Source organism: Mobula hypostoma, chromosome 4, assembly GCF_963921235.1.
Source record: "Mobula hypostoma chromosome 4, sMobHyp1.1, whole genome shotgun sequence".
In the NCBI taxonomy this organism is placed as follows: Eukaryota; Metazoa; Chordata; class Chondrichthyes; order Myliobatiformes; family Myliobatidae; genus Mobula; species Mobula hypostoma.
In genome coordinates, this window is record NC_086100.1 from 86,938,830 (window position 1) to 86,955,094 (window position 16,265).

The 16,265-nt window shown below is 41.2% G+C and overlaps 1 protein-coding gene across 1 annotated transcript in view; it reads left to right on the plus strand.

Moving 5' to 3' along the window:
• Nucleotides 1–16,265, plus strand: part of LOC134345449 (rootletin-like) — a 387,184-nt gene that overhangs the window by 284,460 nt on the left and 86,459 nt on the right. The window contains exons 24-29 of the mRNA XM_063046136.1: nt 153–391; nt 852–1,011; nt 3,883–4,050; nt 12,793–13,150; nt 15,265–15,473; nt 16,041–16,161. Coding sequence (XP_062902206.1) covers nt 153–391; nt 852–1,011; nt 3,883–4,050; nt 12,793–13,150; nt 15,265–15,473; nt 16,041–16,161 — 1,255 coding nt within the window. The remainder of the gene's footprint in view (nt 1–152; nt 392–851; nt 1,012–3,882; nt 4,051–12,792; nt 13,151–15,264; nt 15,474–16,040; nt 16,162–16,265) is intronic.

Genomic DNA, 16,265 nt, shown 5'->3' on the forward strand with positions numbered 1-16,265 from the left:
AGAATTCCACCATCTAATGGTTGTCTCTTGCTCTTCAGAACTCTTTCACTTCATTCCCACGTACTTCTCTCCTTGCCCTTTAAGGCATGCTAGATTCAGTCATTAATTATAGATTTGCTGCATGCCATCCTCTAATTGCTGCTGATGAACAGGTGGAGGAGCTGAAGACACAACTCCGCCTGGTGGAGGATGCTCAAGATGGTGTTCGGCGAGACCTTATTGAAGCTCACAGGAAGGTGCGAGAGAATGAGGAGGCTCAGGAACTGCAAAGGAAAGAGAACCTGGAGCTCAAACGTGTTCTAAATGATGAGGTGCGGGAGAAGGAGGCCATCCAGAAGTCCAATGAGGAACTTAGGAATAACATCAAAAAGGTTGACAGTGAGAGAATCAGGTATTGTGAATTTGGATGCTACAATCAGCTTGCCACCTTCCCAATCCCCATCTCATCTACGCTCCAAATGCAAACTTGATTACAGTCGCTAAAACTAATTCTGTTTGCCAAACACTACCATCCTATAAATTAACCCTCAAAACTACACTCCAAGAACTTTCTGCTTTTATCTATTGGAGTTATACCTTGCAAACTCTTACTTCAAAAGCAGCAATAAAATGACACCCAGAATGCTCCTCAAAACCATTCCCTAAGCACTGTACTGAAATAAAATCCTCCCAAAAAATGCAGGTATCAAATCCTTCCCATAAGTATACCCTTAAGCCACTGCCTAAAACAAACCTTAAACAGACACAGCTAACCAAACTATCAGCTCTCTTTCTCAAATTGTTGCTGTATTTGACTCCATGCTTTTGATACGTCTCATTTATAAAAGCTAACTTGGCGCCTCTGTGCTTAGCTTAAAGAGAACAAATGAGGAGAAGGAGCAGAAGATCAAAATCATTGAAGAAGCCAAAACCACGGCTCAGAATGATGCAGGAGAACTGCGTGCAAACCTTCAGCAGGTGGAAAAATCCAGACTGGATGCCCGGAGAGAATTGCAAGAACTTCGACGTCAGGTGAGAGAGGAAGTTGAAATTAGTTGAAAAACTGCAATACCGGAAACCTGAAACGAAAACAGAAAATGCAGGAATGTTTTGGTTAAAGAAGATCAGGGAGCATCTTGAGGAGAAACAGAAATAAATATTCTGCTCTATGACCCTTCCCCTTCGCGGAAACTGAAGAAGCATCATTGATCAGAGGAATAACTCTGAGTATCCCCAGCTTTTTCTGTTGTTATTTTAAATGCTGAATTCACTGCCTGTATCCTGTACATTTACAGTATAATTATGTATTGAGGTACAGTATGGAATAACCCCTTCCTGCTTTTTGAACCACAGCGCCCAGCAATCCCCTGATTTAATTATGGGACAATTTACAATGACCGATTAACCTACCAACCAGTACGTCTTTGGACTGTGGGAGGGAAACAGAGTACCCAGAGGAAACCCACAGAGTCACAGAGAGAACATAAAACCTCTTTACGGGCAGGAGCAGGAACTGAACCCAGCTGGTCTGTACTGTAAAGCGTTATGTTGACCTCTAAGCTACTGTGCAGCTCAACTCAAAGTTCTAAAAATATCTCCTGACCTGACATATTTCTTACATTGCAATTGTGACTACATGGTTAAAAAAAAGAATAAATGTTTTGGGACAACCTGTAAACCAGCAAAATAGTGAGATATATCAAAGTCTTTTGAACATACTTTTCACAATCATTCTCAGGTAACGATGCTTTGGTCTTCTGAATTGTCAAGGAAAAGAGATCAGATTTACTTAACCCTTGTCCTGCAGAAAGTTTCACAGTATTGAATCATAAAATGTTTGCAGTAAGGGGAGGCCCTTTGACATGAAGTTTCTAAAGAGCAAATCCATGGTTCCATCACCACCACTAACCTCATTTCCTGATCATGACCCACCATACATTTACTCGCTTCCCTTAGCAATCAGAATCAGGTTTAATATCACCGGCATATGTCGCAAAGAAATTTGTTACCTTTGCAGCAGCAGTACAATGCAATCATGATAAATATAGAAAAACTAACTGAATTATAGTAAGTATATACATCTATTAAATAGTTAAATTAAATCAAGTAAAAATATAAATATAAAAATGTAGTGAGGCAGCATTCATGGGTTTAATGTCCATTTAAAAATTGGATGGCAGAGGGGAAGAAACTGTTCCTCACATTGCAACCTACTTCTATTACATTTGCAGACGGTGTTTTCTAGATTCCACCAACCAAATACTGTGTTAAAATGTGTTCCCTTATTTCACTCTTAGTTCTCTTCGGCCACACTGGCAACCCTGCAACATAGCAGTCAGAATTTCACTGGATATACAGTACTGAAAGGAAAAGCACCAAGGTGCATAAGCTTACTGAAAAACATTGGGATTTTTGATACCTATTATTTGACACTTTCTCTTAAAAGAAACCCCTGAGCACTAGTACTATTGAAATTTGACCTTATATGCAGCAAATCACTTCTTTCATTGAGCAGGGATTAGCGTCACAAATATAGCCGCTGCTGTCATTGTAGCTGCAGGGTTAGTTAATGAAATTCAGTCAGTAGTGTCACCACAGACATATCTGTAGACAGTGTGTTTTAGCATCCAGCTGCTGAAGTAAAGCATTTCTTGGTAGTTTTCCCTCATAACTTTGTTCCATTTTATTTTATACCTGTGACATCTATTCTCTTCTACTTTATTTTATACCTATGATGTGTATTCTTTGACCCCTTCATTCTCCTATTCTAGATGTTGTCCAGACCTTTATTAATTTATTTACTTCTACGAGATCCCCCCTTCAACTTTAAAGAAAATTGTTTAACCCTCTCTTGTGTCCTCATGTCCTTGTCCTGTTGAAGGTGGACTACTATTTTAAAAAGAGACATGACTTCTGTACTACCTATTAATAAAGTGTAACATGTGCACACTTCACTTATTCCTTTCTCTTCATACATCTCACCGCTTACTTCAAAATTAGCTGGGACTGGGGAATAATGACTGAGAATGCATGTAAGGCATGTTTAGTGGGAAGGAGAGTTCGGGATTTGTGAAGTATAGAAGAAACTTAATTTAATATTTCAAGGGAACCCAAGCACTGGTTCAGATAGTAGATGTAGATGGATGAATGATCAGCTGCATTGCTTGTTTATTTTGTAACAAGGTTAAAGATATAGTAGGGGATTCTAAGACAAGAGGGCACGACTTCAGGATTGAAGGACGTCCTTTTAGAACTGAGATACAGAGAAATTACTTCAGTCAGAGGGTGGTAAATCTGTGGAATTTGTTGCCACAAGCGGCTGTGGAGGCCACGTCATTGGGTCTATGTAAGGCAGAGATAGATAGGTTCTTGATTAGCCAGGTCATCAAAGGGTATGGGGTGAAAGCAGGGGAGTGGGGATGATTGGATGAAGTGGATCAGCCCATGATTGAATGGCAGAGCAGACTCGATGAGCCGAATGGCCTTCTGCTCCTAAATCTTATGGTCTTATATGGTTCCCACTGCACTGTACTTTCTCTGTAACTACAACACTATTGTATGTTCTACATTCTGCTATTGTTTCCCTTGTACAAATTATTTATGTTTTAAAATGATCTGTCTGGAGAGTTTGTAAAACTAGGTTTTTCCCTGCTTCTTGGTAGATGTGACAATGATAAATCAATTGAACTCAATTCAATTCACTTGACATTGAACAGAATCTGTGGATAGGTATATTACTCTGGACTTTGTCTGTGGCACAAGAGAGTGTGACAGACTTGGCACCAGTTTCTACATGCTCTTCAAAGCAAATAGCTTTATGTGACTGAAAAGACAAAGCTGAGAAAACCACTTCCACATCTACTCCTTGCAATCCCTGTATTGTGAACTCTGCCGTTTCCTCAGGTAAAGATGTTGAACAGTGAAAATGCAAGAAAGAGCCAGGAAATGGCAGAGCTGCAGTCTTGCATAGCATTGGAGGAACAGCACAGTGAGGAATGCAGGCGGGAATCCCTTGACCTGAAGCAGAAGATTACGGAGGCAGAAGTAATCCATGAATCAGCTCGCAAAGAGGTGGGATCAATCTTTGTTTTTAAATATAGAAGCCTTACAAGAGCATTATTCAACTCTATATACCTTCTGGTCAGCTGTTGTGAATGTTACTATTCTTTGACTTCTTTTGTGAAGTATTTCCATGCACCAGATAGACAGACAGACATGGTGTTAAACATCATTATGAGAATGTAAAGCCTCTATCAACCTACACTGGAAAAGTGCACAATCCAAGACTAGACTTGAAAGTGTAGCTTTTGCTTCTAAAGCAGGCGTGATATCACTCAACGGGATCCTCTCTGCATCATCAGAGATGCATGTGTGAGCTCTTCTTCTCAGGATAGAGATGTGATGAGCAGAAACTCAACGCCTCCTGCAGCAGCACATCCCAGCTCATGCAGCTCTTCAGTGTGACTAGAGTCCAACTCAACAACCTGATACTGTGACTCAGAGTTCCTCTCAACACCTCCGCTCCAGCACATTGAAATTGACGGACCACTCATAACACCAATATCTCCCTACTCACCTGAAATTTACCTGCTAGACAAGGTCAGAGCCTTGAAAACCAAGTCATCCAGCAGCAGAAGTGACTCTATTCATGGGTTATAGGAGACAATAAGACATAGAAGCAACATTAGTCTATTCAGCCAATTGTGTCTGCTCTACCATGGCTCATGATATCCATCATGGCTCATTCTCCACGGCCATCTGTGGCAATACATTCAACATATTTGCCACTCTTTGGCAAAATAAATTCCTCTTCATCTCTGTTCTAAAGGGATTTCTTCTGTTCTGAAAGGGTGCCATCTGGCCCTGGACTCCCCTAGTATGGTAAACAAACTCTCCATGTCTACTCTATTTCAATATTTGATTGGTTTAAATGAGATCACCCCCGCCCCCCCCCCGACCATTTTTCCAAACTCCAGCCAGTACAGGCACAGAGCTATCTAATGTTCCTCATACATTAACCCTTTCATTCCGAGGATCATCATTGTGAACCTCCTCAGGACCCTCTCCAGTGCCAGCACATCCTTCCATATATATGGGGCCCCAAAACTGCTTACCATATTCCAAGCACAATCTGACCAGTGCGTTATAAAGCTTCGGTATTACATCCTTCCTTTTATATTCTAGTCCTCTCAAAATGAGTGCCACCATTGCAATTGACCCTGATGATGCTTTCAGCAGTTGTCACTATCTGATGTATTGCAATTCCTATACCAGACAGTGATGCAACTGGTCAATGAAATCTGAATGGTGCTCTGGCAGAATGTGGTGAGAAGGTTGGGGGGAGAGGGGGGTGGCGGAGGGTTGCTCAATTGCCTCTCCCCTCAGGAAGTGGATGCTCTGATGATGAGCTCTCGTGGCTGAAGACATAGTGTTGAGGCACCAGGTGAGATCGTCACAAAGAAACCTGGTGCTCCTGCCTCCACAGAGAAGCCGTAGGGAGAGGTCAGCCTGCACCTTCCTGAAGTCCACAATCATCTCTTTTCTGGTTGGCTGCTGGCGACTAATGAGTTACTGCAGGGGTCGGGGTAATGGGACCACTTCTCTTAACATTATATGTCAATGATTTAGATGAAGGGTTTGATGATTTTCTACCCAAGTTTGCGGATGATATGAAGACAGGTGGAAGGGCAGGCCACATTGAAACTCAGGTTTTTATGTTTACACCAGTAAACAAGCTGTTGTACCCCCTCCCTGTGTGCTGTTCCATCATTGTTGCTGATGAAACCAGACACTGTTGTGTTGCCAGTGAACACTGATGTGCTTAGAACTGGATTTGGCAGTACAGTCATGTGTTAGCAGTGTGAACAACAGCGGGATGAGCGTGAAGCTCTGGGGAGCAGCGGTACCCAGCATGATTAAACCAGAAATGTCGCTGCCAGTATGGACCATCTCTAGTCTTTTCATCACGAAGTCATACAATTACAGAGGGAGGTGTTGAGACCCAAACTGGTAGGGGTCCAATTTCTGGGAAAGGATTGCATTGAAAGAAGAACTAAAGTAGATGAACAGCATTCTGACATCGGTGACACCATTATCCAGTTGGAACGGAACCGTGTGAATGGCGGAGGCTATGACATTGCCGATGGACCAATCTGGATGATATGCAAACCAATAGAGGTCCATTGTGATGGGAAAGCTGGATTTAATGCAGTTCATCACCAGCTACTTGAAGCACATCATTATTACTAAGGCCTGTGCCATGGGGCGCTAGTCATTGAGACAGAATACAGATGGCATTATGAGCACGAGCACTGGGATGATAGTGGTGGGGTTGTAGCCTGCGGGACTGGTGGTCTGATCCAAGATTTTGAAGATGTCAGTGAGAACATCTGCTAGCTGGGCTGCACAGTCTCTGAGCACACAGCCAGTTATGCTTTCAGGTCCTGTAGCTTTGTATTGTGTTGACCACACAAGGTATTCCTAAAGTATTCCTCACATCAGCTGTGGCTAGACTGAGTGTCTGCTCCAGGGAGTTGGAGGGGGGAAGGGGGCCTCTCTCACTAGCACATCATTTAGTGAATCAAACTGTGCATAGAAGGCATTCGGCCTGGCAGGAAGAGGAGCCTCCCTGTCATTGATGCACAGGATAGACTTATAGTCCATTATCATCTGAATCCCTGTTACATATACTGCCTGTCCCTGGTGTTACAGAAGTGGCTGTAGCTTTTCTGTATGTAGTCCGGTAGAGATGGTGCTTGGTGCTCGGCGCTGGGTGTCGAAGGGCTTGTCGGAGGTTCGAAGTTTTCGGACACACTCAGTGTTGGCTGTGGTCAGGTGCTTCCAATGAATCGCCAGTTGTCGGTGCCTGGTAGCTTATGGCAGAGAGAGTTTCTCTCTTCTGCTGCCTGCTATCGGGGACTATCGGGAGTTGATCGGAACTTTGAGACTTTTTTTACCGTTCCCGTGGTCTGCTCTTTATCACTGTTGTAAATATATGTTATAATTATGTGGTCTTGTCAGTGTTAGTCTTTGATTTGTCTTGTTTTTTTTGTGATATCACTCCGGAGGAACATTGTATCATTTCTTAATGCATGCATGCATTTCTAAATGGCAATAAACGAGGACTGAGTGTCCTCATAATCTAATCTAATTTTGCTTTCCTGATGGATTGGGAAAGAACAGCTCTTGTTGACTGAGACTGAGAGCTACCTTATCCCCCGAACTGAAGTCAGAAGGCCTTGTCAAAGGTTTTCTGAAAATCCAAGTAAACAACATTTATATGTTTGTGTTATGGAGTCATCGAATTATATCGCACAGGAACAGGTGCTTCTGTTCACTCTGTCCATTCCAACCACTAAGTACAGATCTCTACCAATCCCATTCAGCAGCACATGGTTCTAGCTTTCTACACCTATGCATCAACATGAGAGTACCTGTCTCCACCCTGGCTCAGCTAATGACTCCATAGTACAACCAATTCATCTTCAGACCTCCTCTAAACCTCTTCTGCCCCACTTCGAACCTACAGTATGTCTTCTAGTATTAGACACCTTTGCCTTGTGAAAAGGTTTCTTGCTATTTATTGTAGAACATAGAATAGTACAACACAGGCACTGACCCATCGATGCACAATGATGTGCTGAGTTAATTAAATTAGTAATCCAATGTCCAACTAAATAAATCTCTTCTGCCTACATAATGACCATGTCCTTTCATTTATGTACATTCCTGGGACTATCTAAGAGCCACTTGGATGCTTCTATCTTATTTGACTTCACCACTTCCCCAAGATTTATGTTCCAGGCACCCAGCGCATTCTATGGTTAAGAAAAAAGTAAATATCTCCTTTGAACTTAACCGCTCTCACCTTAAATGCATGCCCTCTAATATTAGACATTTCAACCCTGGGAAAAGGATACTGGCTGTCTATCTATGCCTCTCATTATCTTATGAACCTCCAAGTCTTTGCCACTCTAGAGGAAACAACCCAAGTTTGTTCAACCTCTCCTTATAATACATGCCCTCTTACCAGCATCCTGGTAAACCTCTCTTCACTCTCTCCAAAGCCTTGATGTCATTCCTACAATGGGTGAACAGAACTGATGAATACTCCTGATGTGGCTGCGTTATAGATAATAATAATAATAGGCATCCGTTAGTCTCGTGAGACCATGGATTTGCGCCTTGGAGGGTTTCCAGGGCGCAGGCCTGGGCAAGGTTGTATGGAAGACCGGCAGTTGCCCATGCTGCAAGTCCTCCCTCTCCACTCCACCAATGTTGTCCAAGGGAAGGGCACTAGGGCCGATACAGCTTGGCACCGGTGTCGTCGCAGAGCAATGTGTGGTTAAGTGCCTTGCTCAAGGACACAACATACTGCCTCAGCTGAGGCTCAAACTAGCGACCTTCAGATCACTAGACCGATGCCTTAACCACTTGGCCATGCGCCAACACACTTATAGAACAGGAGGTCTATAAAGCTGCAACATAACTTCCCAACTCAAACTCAATTCCTCGACTAATAAAGGCAAACATTTGATTTCTCAAAGTTTTATAAAATTGTACCAAGACCACCTTCCTTTGCCAGTCTGTGCCCTGGTTAAGGAAAACCAGCATCCTGTAAGCCTTCTTCACCTCCTCTCTGTTGGTGCTACTGCCTTAACTAACCTTTGGATATGTACACCAAGGTATCTTTGTTCTTCAATTCTTTCTAGAGCCCAACTATACATGGTACATGTCCTTCCCATATTAAGATCTTCCCCCCACCCATCCCATCCACCTAGAAATATATCACCTAACATTTATCAGGATTAAATTCCATTTGCCATTGCCCTGGTCAACTCACCAGCTGATCAATTTCACTTTGTATCCTAAAACTACCCTTCTCTCTATTCAGAATATTTATGATTTTCATGCCATCTGCAAAGTTATTAATCATGCTGCCTATATTCACATTTATGTCAATAATGACTATGATAAACATCTGTTCATACAAATGGATGCAACTGTGAGTCTACTTTTGGTATGCTACTTCTATTCCATTAGTTGTAATGTTCTGTTTTGCAAACCTCTGTGCAAAAAAACTATGTTCTCTGTTCATTTTTACCCAGTCTCTGTATCCAAAAATCTAAATGTACCATATGCAGTGCTCACCCTCCTCCACACCATCCTCAAAGAACTCCAAAATTAATTGAACATGATTTTCTTTTCATACACATGTTGATTCTACTCAATCACATTATATTTTTAAATGGTAACAAATCCTTTATAATAGATTCCAATGTTTTTCCAACTTCCAGTTTTGACAAATAGCCCTTCTGGCCCTTTGAACCACGCCGACAGCAGTCCCCTGATCCAATCCTAGCCTAATCACGGAACAATTTATAACGACCAACTAGCCTACCAAGCAGTACATCTTTGGACTGTGAGAGGAAACCCACATGGTCACAGGGAGAATGTACAAACTCCTAATTTCTGGCTAAAAGGTTAGCAGTTCTCTGTTCTCTCTCATCCTTCCTTCCTAGATAACTTGGATCATATTTACTGACCAATCTGCAAAAAAAACTATCCAAAATCCATAAACTTTGGAAGATTATAATCAGAGCATCCATTGTCTCCATAGCTAACGCTTAAAAAATTCTAGAATATAAACCACCGGGCTCTCGGGATTTATCAGTCTTCAAGCTGTAGCAAATCTTCTTTAGTTTCTCATTCACATTGAGCTGTCCAGTATTATGGCAGTTTTTTTTCTTTCTTCTGTGAGGGTCAACACAAAGTATAGGTAATTACACAGTCATTTCAATATTCCGTGGCCAAGTGGTTAAGGCGTTCGTCTAGTTATCTCAAGGTCGCTAGTTCGAGCCTCAGCTGTGGCAGCATATTTGTGCCCTTGAGCAAGGCACTTAATCACACATTGCTCTAGTCTGTGTGAGGAGTGGCGCCCCACACAGACTTCCAATCTGCGCCTTGTAAGGCATGAAAATGCCTGACGCAGGCCTCTCATGGTCTGAGTCGATGATCTCTCCCTCCCTTCAGTATTCCCTATTTAAATTCTCCCATGCCTGTCTATGGCCCTTGCTATTGCCCTTTGCCTTCACTAGTCTTTTTCTTTTTACATGTAGAATCTCCCACAGTGTGTTCTCCTCTTTCTCATTAGGTTGCTCAATATCCAGCCTTCCCTTTATCAAATTCTTAGCCAGCCTAAGATGAGTTCTAAAATATTCCCAATCCTCATGCTGTCTGCTTTTTCTCAAAACTTTTAAAATTTGTTTCCTTAATTTTAATACAGTGGTTTCTGGTTAATTGTGCCATTGATCGATTGAGTGAACCACTTATTTGGGCCAACTCTTAAAGAAAAAAAATTAAATTGGAGAAAATAGGTGGGGTTTCCTTCATTTATTTGGTACACTATGTGCTTAATTGGAGCAGGGCTCTGTTGCCGAACAGTTTCTAATTAGTGTCAGTCGTGTGCACTTGCATGGCCGTTAGATACTACATGGTGCTTAGAGCAGACAGTTTTTAAATTGCACCAGTTGTGTGTGTTTGTGTTCAAAAAGTAGTGATTTTTGTTTCTGATAGTTGCTGAGAGATAAGCAGTGAGGCAATTCTGCTCACTGCATTTTCAAGCATTCAATCTTGCAGATGCCAGAAGCAGCCTGAAGTGAAAATGAAACTGTTTCACTAGTTCAATAAGTTAGGCACTACAAAGAATTTTAAGGTATCAACAATCGTCTTGAATGTTACAATGAAAATGAAGATTTGGAGGAATCAATCATTGAAAGGATTGTCTGAACACAGTGTATTATCTACACAAGGTGTCTGCACTGATTTTGTTCATTTACGGTCATTCAAAAGACACAACAGCATATACTGGGTTAATTCCTCCATTGATAACTATTAGGAATTAATACATAGTTTTATAGTACTGTAGTATCGATAATGTTCTAATTTGTTCTGTTTTTTACATGTAAATACTCAATTTGTTGCTCAGTTAAATGGCAGTTTGTCTTTTTAACACATTTTTAGCTATTTTCATAAAACTTCAGCTAATTGAGGCAGCCACTTAATTGAGCCAAAATGTACCGGTTCTGATGTGTCCCAATTAACTGGAATCTACTGTACTCTGTTTAAATTCTGTTGCAATTCATGATTGCACCACTTTCTCTGTATATTTGTATATTTGTTTTCAAAGTTCAAATTAGATTTATTCTCAAAACATGTATACAGTTTACAACGCTGAAATTCATCTTCCCCATAGACAGTCACAAAACAAAGAAGAATCATGGAACCAACCCAATTAAAGTAAAACATCAAACCCCCCACCACCACCCACATGCAAAAAAATCACGCAAACAGCAACAAAAATTAGTGACAAACACAGAATACAAAACATGAAGGGCATATTTCAATACAGTTCCGTGTAGTGTTCATTATCTTCAAGCTGCTCGATTCAAAACTTGCCCAATAGTTGTAACAAAAAAAGAGCAATCAAAAACTAGTACTGGAAATAGAACACATCATAAAATCTGAATTAAATTTTTAAATCATGGATTATATTTTTAAATGCTTCCTATTGTATGCTCACTATCAATATAGTTCCTCTAGCTTTCCAAAACAACTTACACCTCATCTCTTCATAGTTAGTTTAGAATGGAAATTATGATTTCAGAATTCACTACAACAACATAGCATCCTATTATCATCACTCCTTAGAAGCCTCTTAATAAGCGTATTAATTAACCCTTGCACAGAGCTAGATCTAAAATTTCCTGTGTCCCCAGCTAATTCTTCAACATACTGATCTAGAAATACATCTTGTATGCAATTCAGCAATTCATCCTCTGCATCGTTGGTATTAATTTGATTTCCCCAGTCTACGTGTGCATTAATTAAATTAGAGGATGTGGTTACATAGGAGGTAAGATTTTGCAGAGTCATGTTTTTTAACAATGGTAGAGGTTGTATTGGCTTGTAGATGGCAAACTATTATACATATTTCATTCACAGCTTTTTCAAAAGTTGTGTACTGTGGGCAGTTTTACTCAGTCTCTGTGTCAATGCACTTGGTATTGGAACCATTGCACAATTACAGCAGAGTAGTGGACCGAAAAGTCTTTGCTTTTGGGGGAACAAATCAATATCAACACTTTCTTGGTTTACTCCCACGCCAAGATATTGAAGGCAGTTGTCGAGTAACTCTCCACCAAGTCGTACAAAAAACGTAACGCCAACACTGAGTGGATTTTTATCACACACCTTTATTACTTATTAGTTGCAAGGGGAAAGTTCAGCTCCACTCCCATCAAGGATGGTAGGAGACCTCCAATACATCATTTACAAAGCATTCTTTTTATACATGAAAGGGAGACAAGCTTACTATTTTCAGCAAGCTTAGTCCTTTCAATACATTCGTTGTGGTCTGCCATTTGTGGCAGACTCATCTCTGCTGCTTCCTTACTCTTGCACGATGTTCATTACAATGGGTGCTGGCATTCAAGTATTCACTTAGTAAGCATATTTCTTGTAGCCATGTACGTATATTGCAAAATATTAGCTTAGCATTCTGGGATTCTCTACTCCATTTTATTGCTTCAAGTGGTTACAAAAAATATAAAGTTCAATACATATTTCCACAGTCATCCAGTGAATATTGATCTTCAGATTGTTTCAATCAACGTAAAGATTAAAATCCTCAGATTAAGACCCAAAGCAAATTTACTTAAATCATTCCTGGTAACCACATGGATAAACAGTGTGCCTCACCACCATTCACCTGAATTATGACTGACAGTGATAAGTCCTGCTTACTTTTTGCAGATTGCTGTTCTCCAAAAGAAGATAGTAGATATGGAAAGTAAGTTCCATGGACGTGAGAAAGAACTTCTTGAACAGTTGGAGAACTGCCAGTTGAATGAGAAGAAGTTCCTAGACAACAAACACAGCCTGGAAAAGAAGCTGCAGCAAGCCCAGGAGGAAGCAGATGAGCTGATGCTGAAGATTTGTGCCATGGAAGGCCGTGTCACTGGTCTTGAAGCAGAGTTGTCTAAAGTGGAGGCTGCCAAGAGGGATGTCGAGGTCCAGTTAGATAGCTTGCACTCTACACTGAGGAGAACCTTGGGAATTGGACGGTCTGGCCGTAGTCCATCACCGCAGAGACCTCTCTCTCCCACCAAAGGTACCAAATCAAACAGAGTACATTTCAGTTCACATAACCATTGCTGCTGTTTGTAAGTTTGCTTATTACTGTACCAAGATTTCATTGTTTTTGAACACTGATTGATAACCTCTGCCTCATTTGATTTGATAGATCAGCACTGTCATATCCCTAACCTGTTACCTTTCTAAGTTCATCCTATACAAATTAAATTTCCAGTTTCTGTATTTCACTTTTCCAGATTTGATCTTCATTGTGATCACTATTCACAAGCTGCTCACACTTACTTTTAAACACATCTGCTCTATTTTATTTCTTTCTCCCATGGTAGAAGTTCTTTCTCCATTGGTAGGAGTATCAAAAAGAACAGTGGATTGCTTTAATGGCAGAGGGAGGAGTTTTAAGAGAGTTAAGGGAGCAGCTGATATCGGGCACTCACTGCCAGAGGAGATGGTGGAGACAAATTGAACTATCACATTTAAAAGGCAGTTGGGCTGACACTCGAATAGGAATATGGGACTAGTCTTGGAAAACACAAAGGTTAGCACGGACATGAGTGGGCCAGAGAGTCCTCTTTTGTCTTGTAAGATTCAATGACTGCACTGCCCTCACCGAGGCACTGTAACATCAACCAGACAGTCAGCCAAACTCCATTCAAAAATGACCTGAGAGTTGGGGTGTAGCCTCCTAGCTCCTTGCTTTTATTGCAGACTCAATGGTGGAAGATAGTGAATAAGGAGTGAAACTGAAAAGCAATATAATAGAGTGCAATTATCACATTTTTCTAGTCACACAAGTAAATATACAGACATAAATAAGAACTTAGTTTAGTTTCTGCAAGTAACTATTATAAGATTCCAACAGGTAGATACTCCAGGTAAATAATATGTAAACCATTAGCATCTAGATCAGTGTCTAATAAACTCAAAATAACATTCTATTTCAGCAAAATCTTATTGATACCTTTAGCTCAACTTCTAAGCCATATAACATCAGCTTACAAGCAATGCTTCTGCTGGGGAAACAACAGGATGGCTTTGGATAGAACTGTTGTTCGCTCCTAACATAAACCTGTAGCCTACTGCAAGTCAATGTGTTTTTCTACTTATTATTTCCTGGCTGCACAGGAAGTGACCTAATCCAGATCAAAAACAGCTCGTTAAAATAAAAGCTGACTGTGTTTAATCACATAGAAAAACATAAATGAATTGGCAACCTCGAAACAGTAGAGAGGATTCTTGCATTGTGTATCTTCATCCAAAATCAGACCTTAGAGATTATCTTCCCCTATCAGTAGGAGATAGTTTTAAACCGTGCTGATAGCAGAAAATGTCTGAAATAGTTTAGCCTCACTTAAGGATTTTTTTTTAACTGTACGGTACATCTCTTTTATCTATTGATGCTGTTTGGATTTCTGAGTGTTTTATGCCATTCCTAGTAAATTATCTGACTGTGGGGTTGAGTAAACAAAAGGGGAGAGTAGTCAGGAGGGGAGGAGAAATGGTGTGTGTGGAATCACAGTGCCTACCACCAGGAGCATGAGGCAGCCTGCATGGATCCAGCCATCTTGTCCATCCAGTTTTAAATGCCTATAGATTTAGTGGTGGTGCCTGAGGACTAAAGTATAACAAATGTTCCACCGTTGTTCAAAACGGAATGTGACGATAAAGCCAGTTACTAAGGTTAGGCTGTTTAGCTTTAGGCACAGGATATTGGGTTGCAGAAGACAGAATCTGGAGCAATACATAAAGCACTAGGAGAACTCAGCAGGTGGAGGGAGATGAACAGTTCATGCTTTGGGATGAGGCCCTTTATCTGGACTAGCCATTGGCAAGTAAATGAAAAGTAATGCGAGGAAATTGATTTTTACACAACAAGAGGCAAGATCTACAATTCATTTGCTGAAGTTATGGAGGTACTTATGGTATTCAATTGCCGTATTCAAAGGACAGCTGTAAATTGTTTAATAAAACAAGAATTTGCAGGTCAGTGGGGAGAGGGTGTGGAGGTGGAAGAGGACTCATTTTGTACATGGAGGTGGTGTACATTCAACTGGCCATTTGGCCCCTTTCTGTGCTGAGGCTATTCCGTTTTCATTTCTGTGATGAATTGAACTCTGTGTCCTGAAACCCCAGGATCTGACAACACCTTCATTGCCTCCACTGATGAACGGGACAGCCCAGTCCCACAAGCAGGATCCCCCAGTCACAGCCATTCCGGCTCGCCTTACCGCTCAATGTTACCCGTCCGAGGCAGGCAGTACGCAGCGGACGTCAACCCAGAAGTGGTTAAAGGTGCACTGCAAGACTTCCTGCAGGAACTTCGTGGCGCACAAAGGCAAAAGGTGAGGTATCTCAGAACTCTATGAGGAATAAATTGATCTGTACTTTATATGCGACGCACAAATGATCCCAGTGCAGCAAGGTCCATGTAGATAATGCATTTAACACAGGAAATCTTCAGAGACAATTCATAATGGAAATTGAGAAGTGGTCATTAAATTTCAAAAAATAAAGACAGACGTTTGCATTGGTGTAACACATTGGTAGATTAAAATGGGCTCTGTAATTTACCTGGTCGTATGCGGATAATGGTGAAAAACTTCAAAAGAGAATTGCTGGGACTGAAAGTGAATAAAGTGCATGGATGCAGAAAAATAAAGAGAAGGGGCTGGCATGGACACTTGGGCCAAATGGCCTTCTTCCTTATACTTATAAAGGAGTGAATTCTGAAGCAATTTCATATGGAGCAATCCCATATGGGCCGGATCAGACAAGCAAATCAAATATTCTTCGCTGAAGAACATCCGTAATGGTTTCATAACTTACTCATCTTTGCACTGGCAGACTGTACATGCCTTCATGGACAGTCAAGACGACCTTTAAGGCTTGTTGTTTGCTTCCTCATTTAGGATGAGGCTCATACTCAGCTGGTAAAACTGACTCAGAAGCTGTCACAAATAGAAACTGAGCGAGACCGGATGAATGGACACGTTCAGCAGCTCCAGAAATCCCTGACTGAGGCAGAGGAAGGTGGGTTGCCTGATGTCTTAAATCAGGGGTCCCCAACCTTTTGCGCACCGCGGACCGGTTTAATATTGACGATATTTTTGCAGACCAGCTGATGGGTGGGGGGG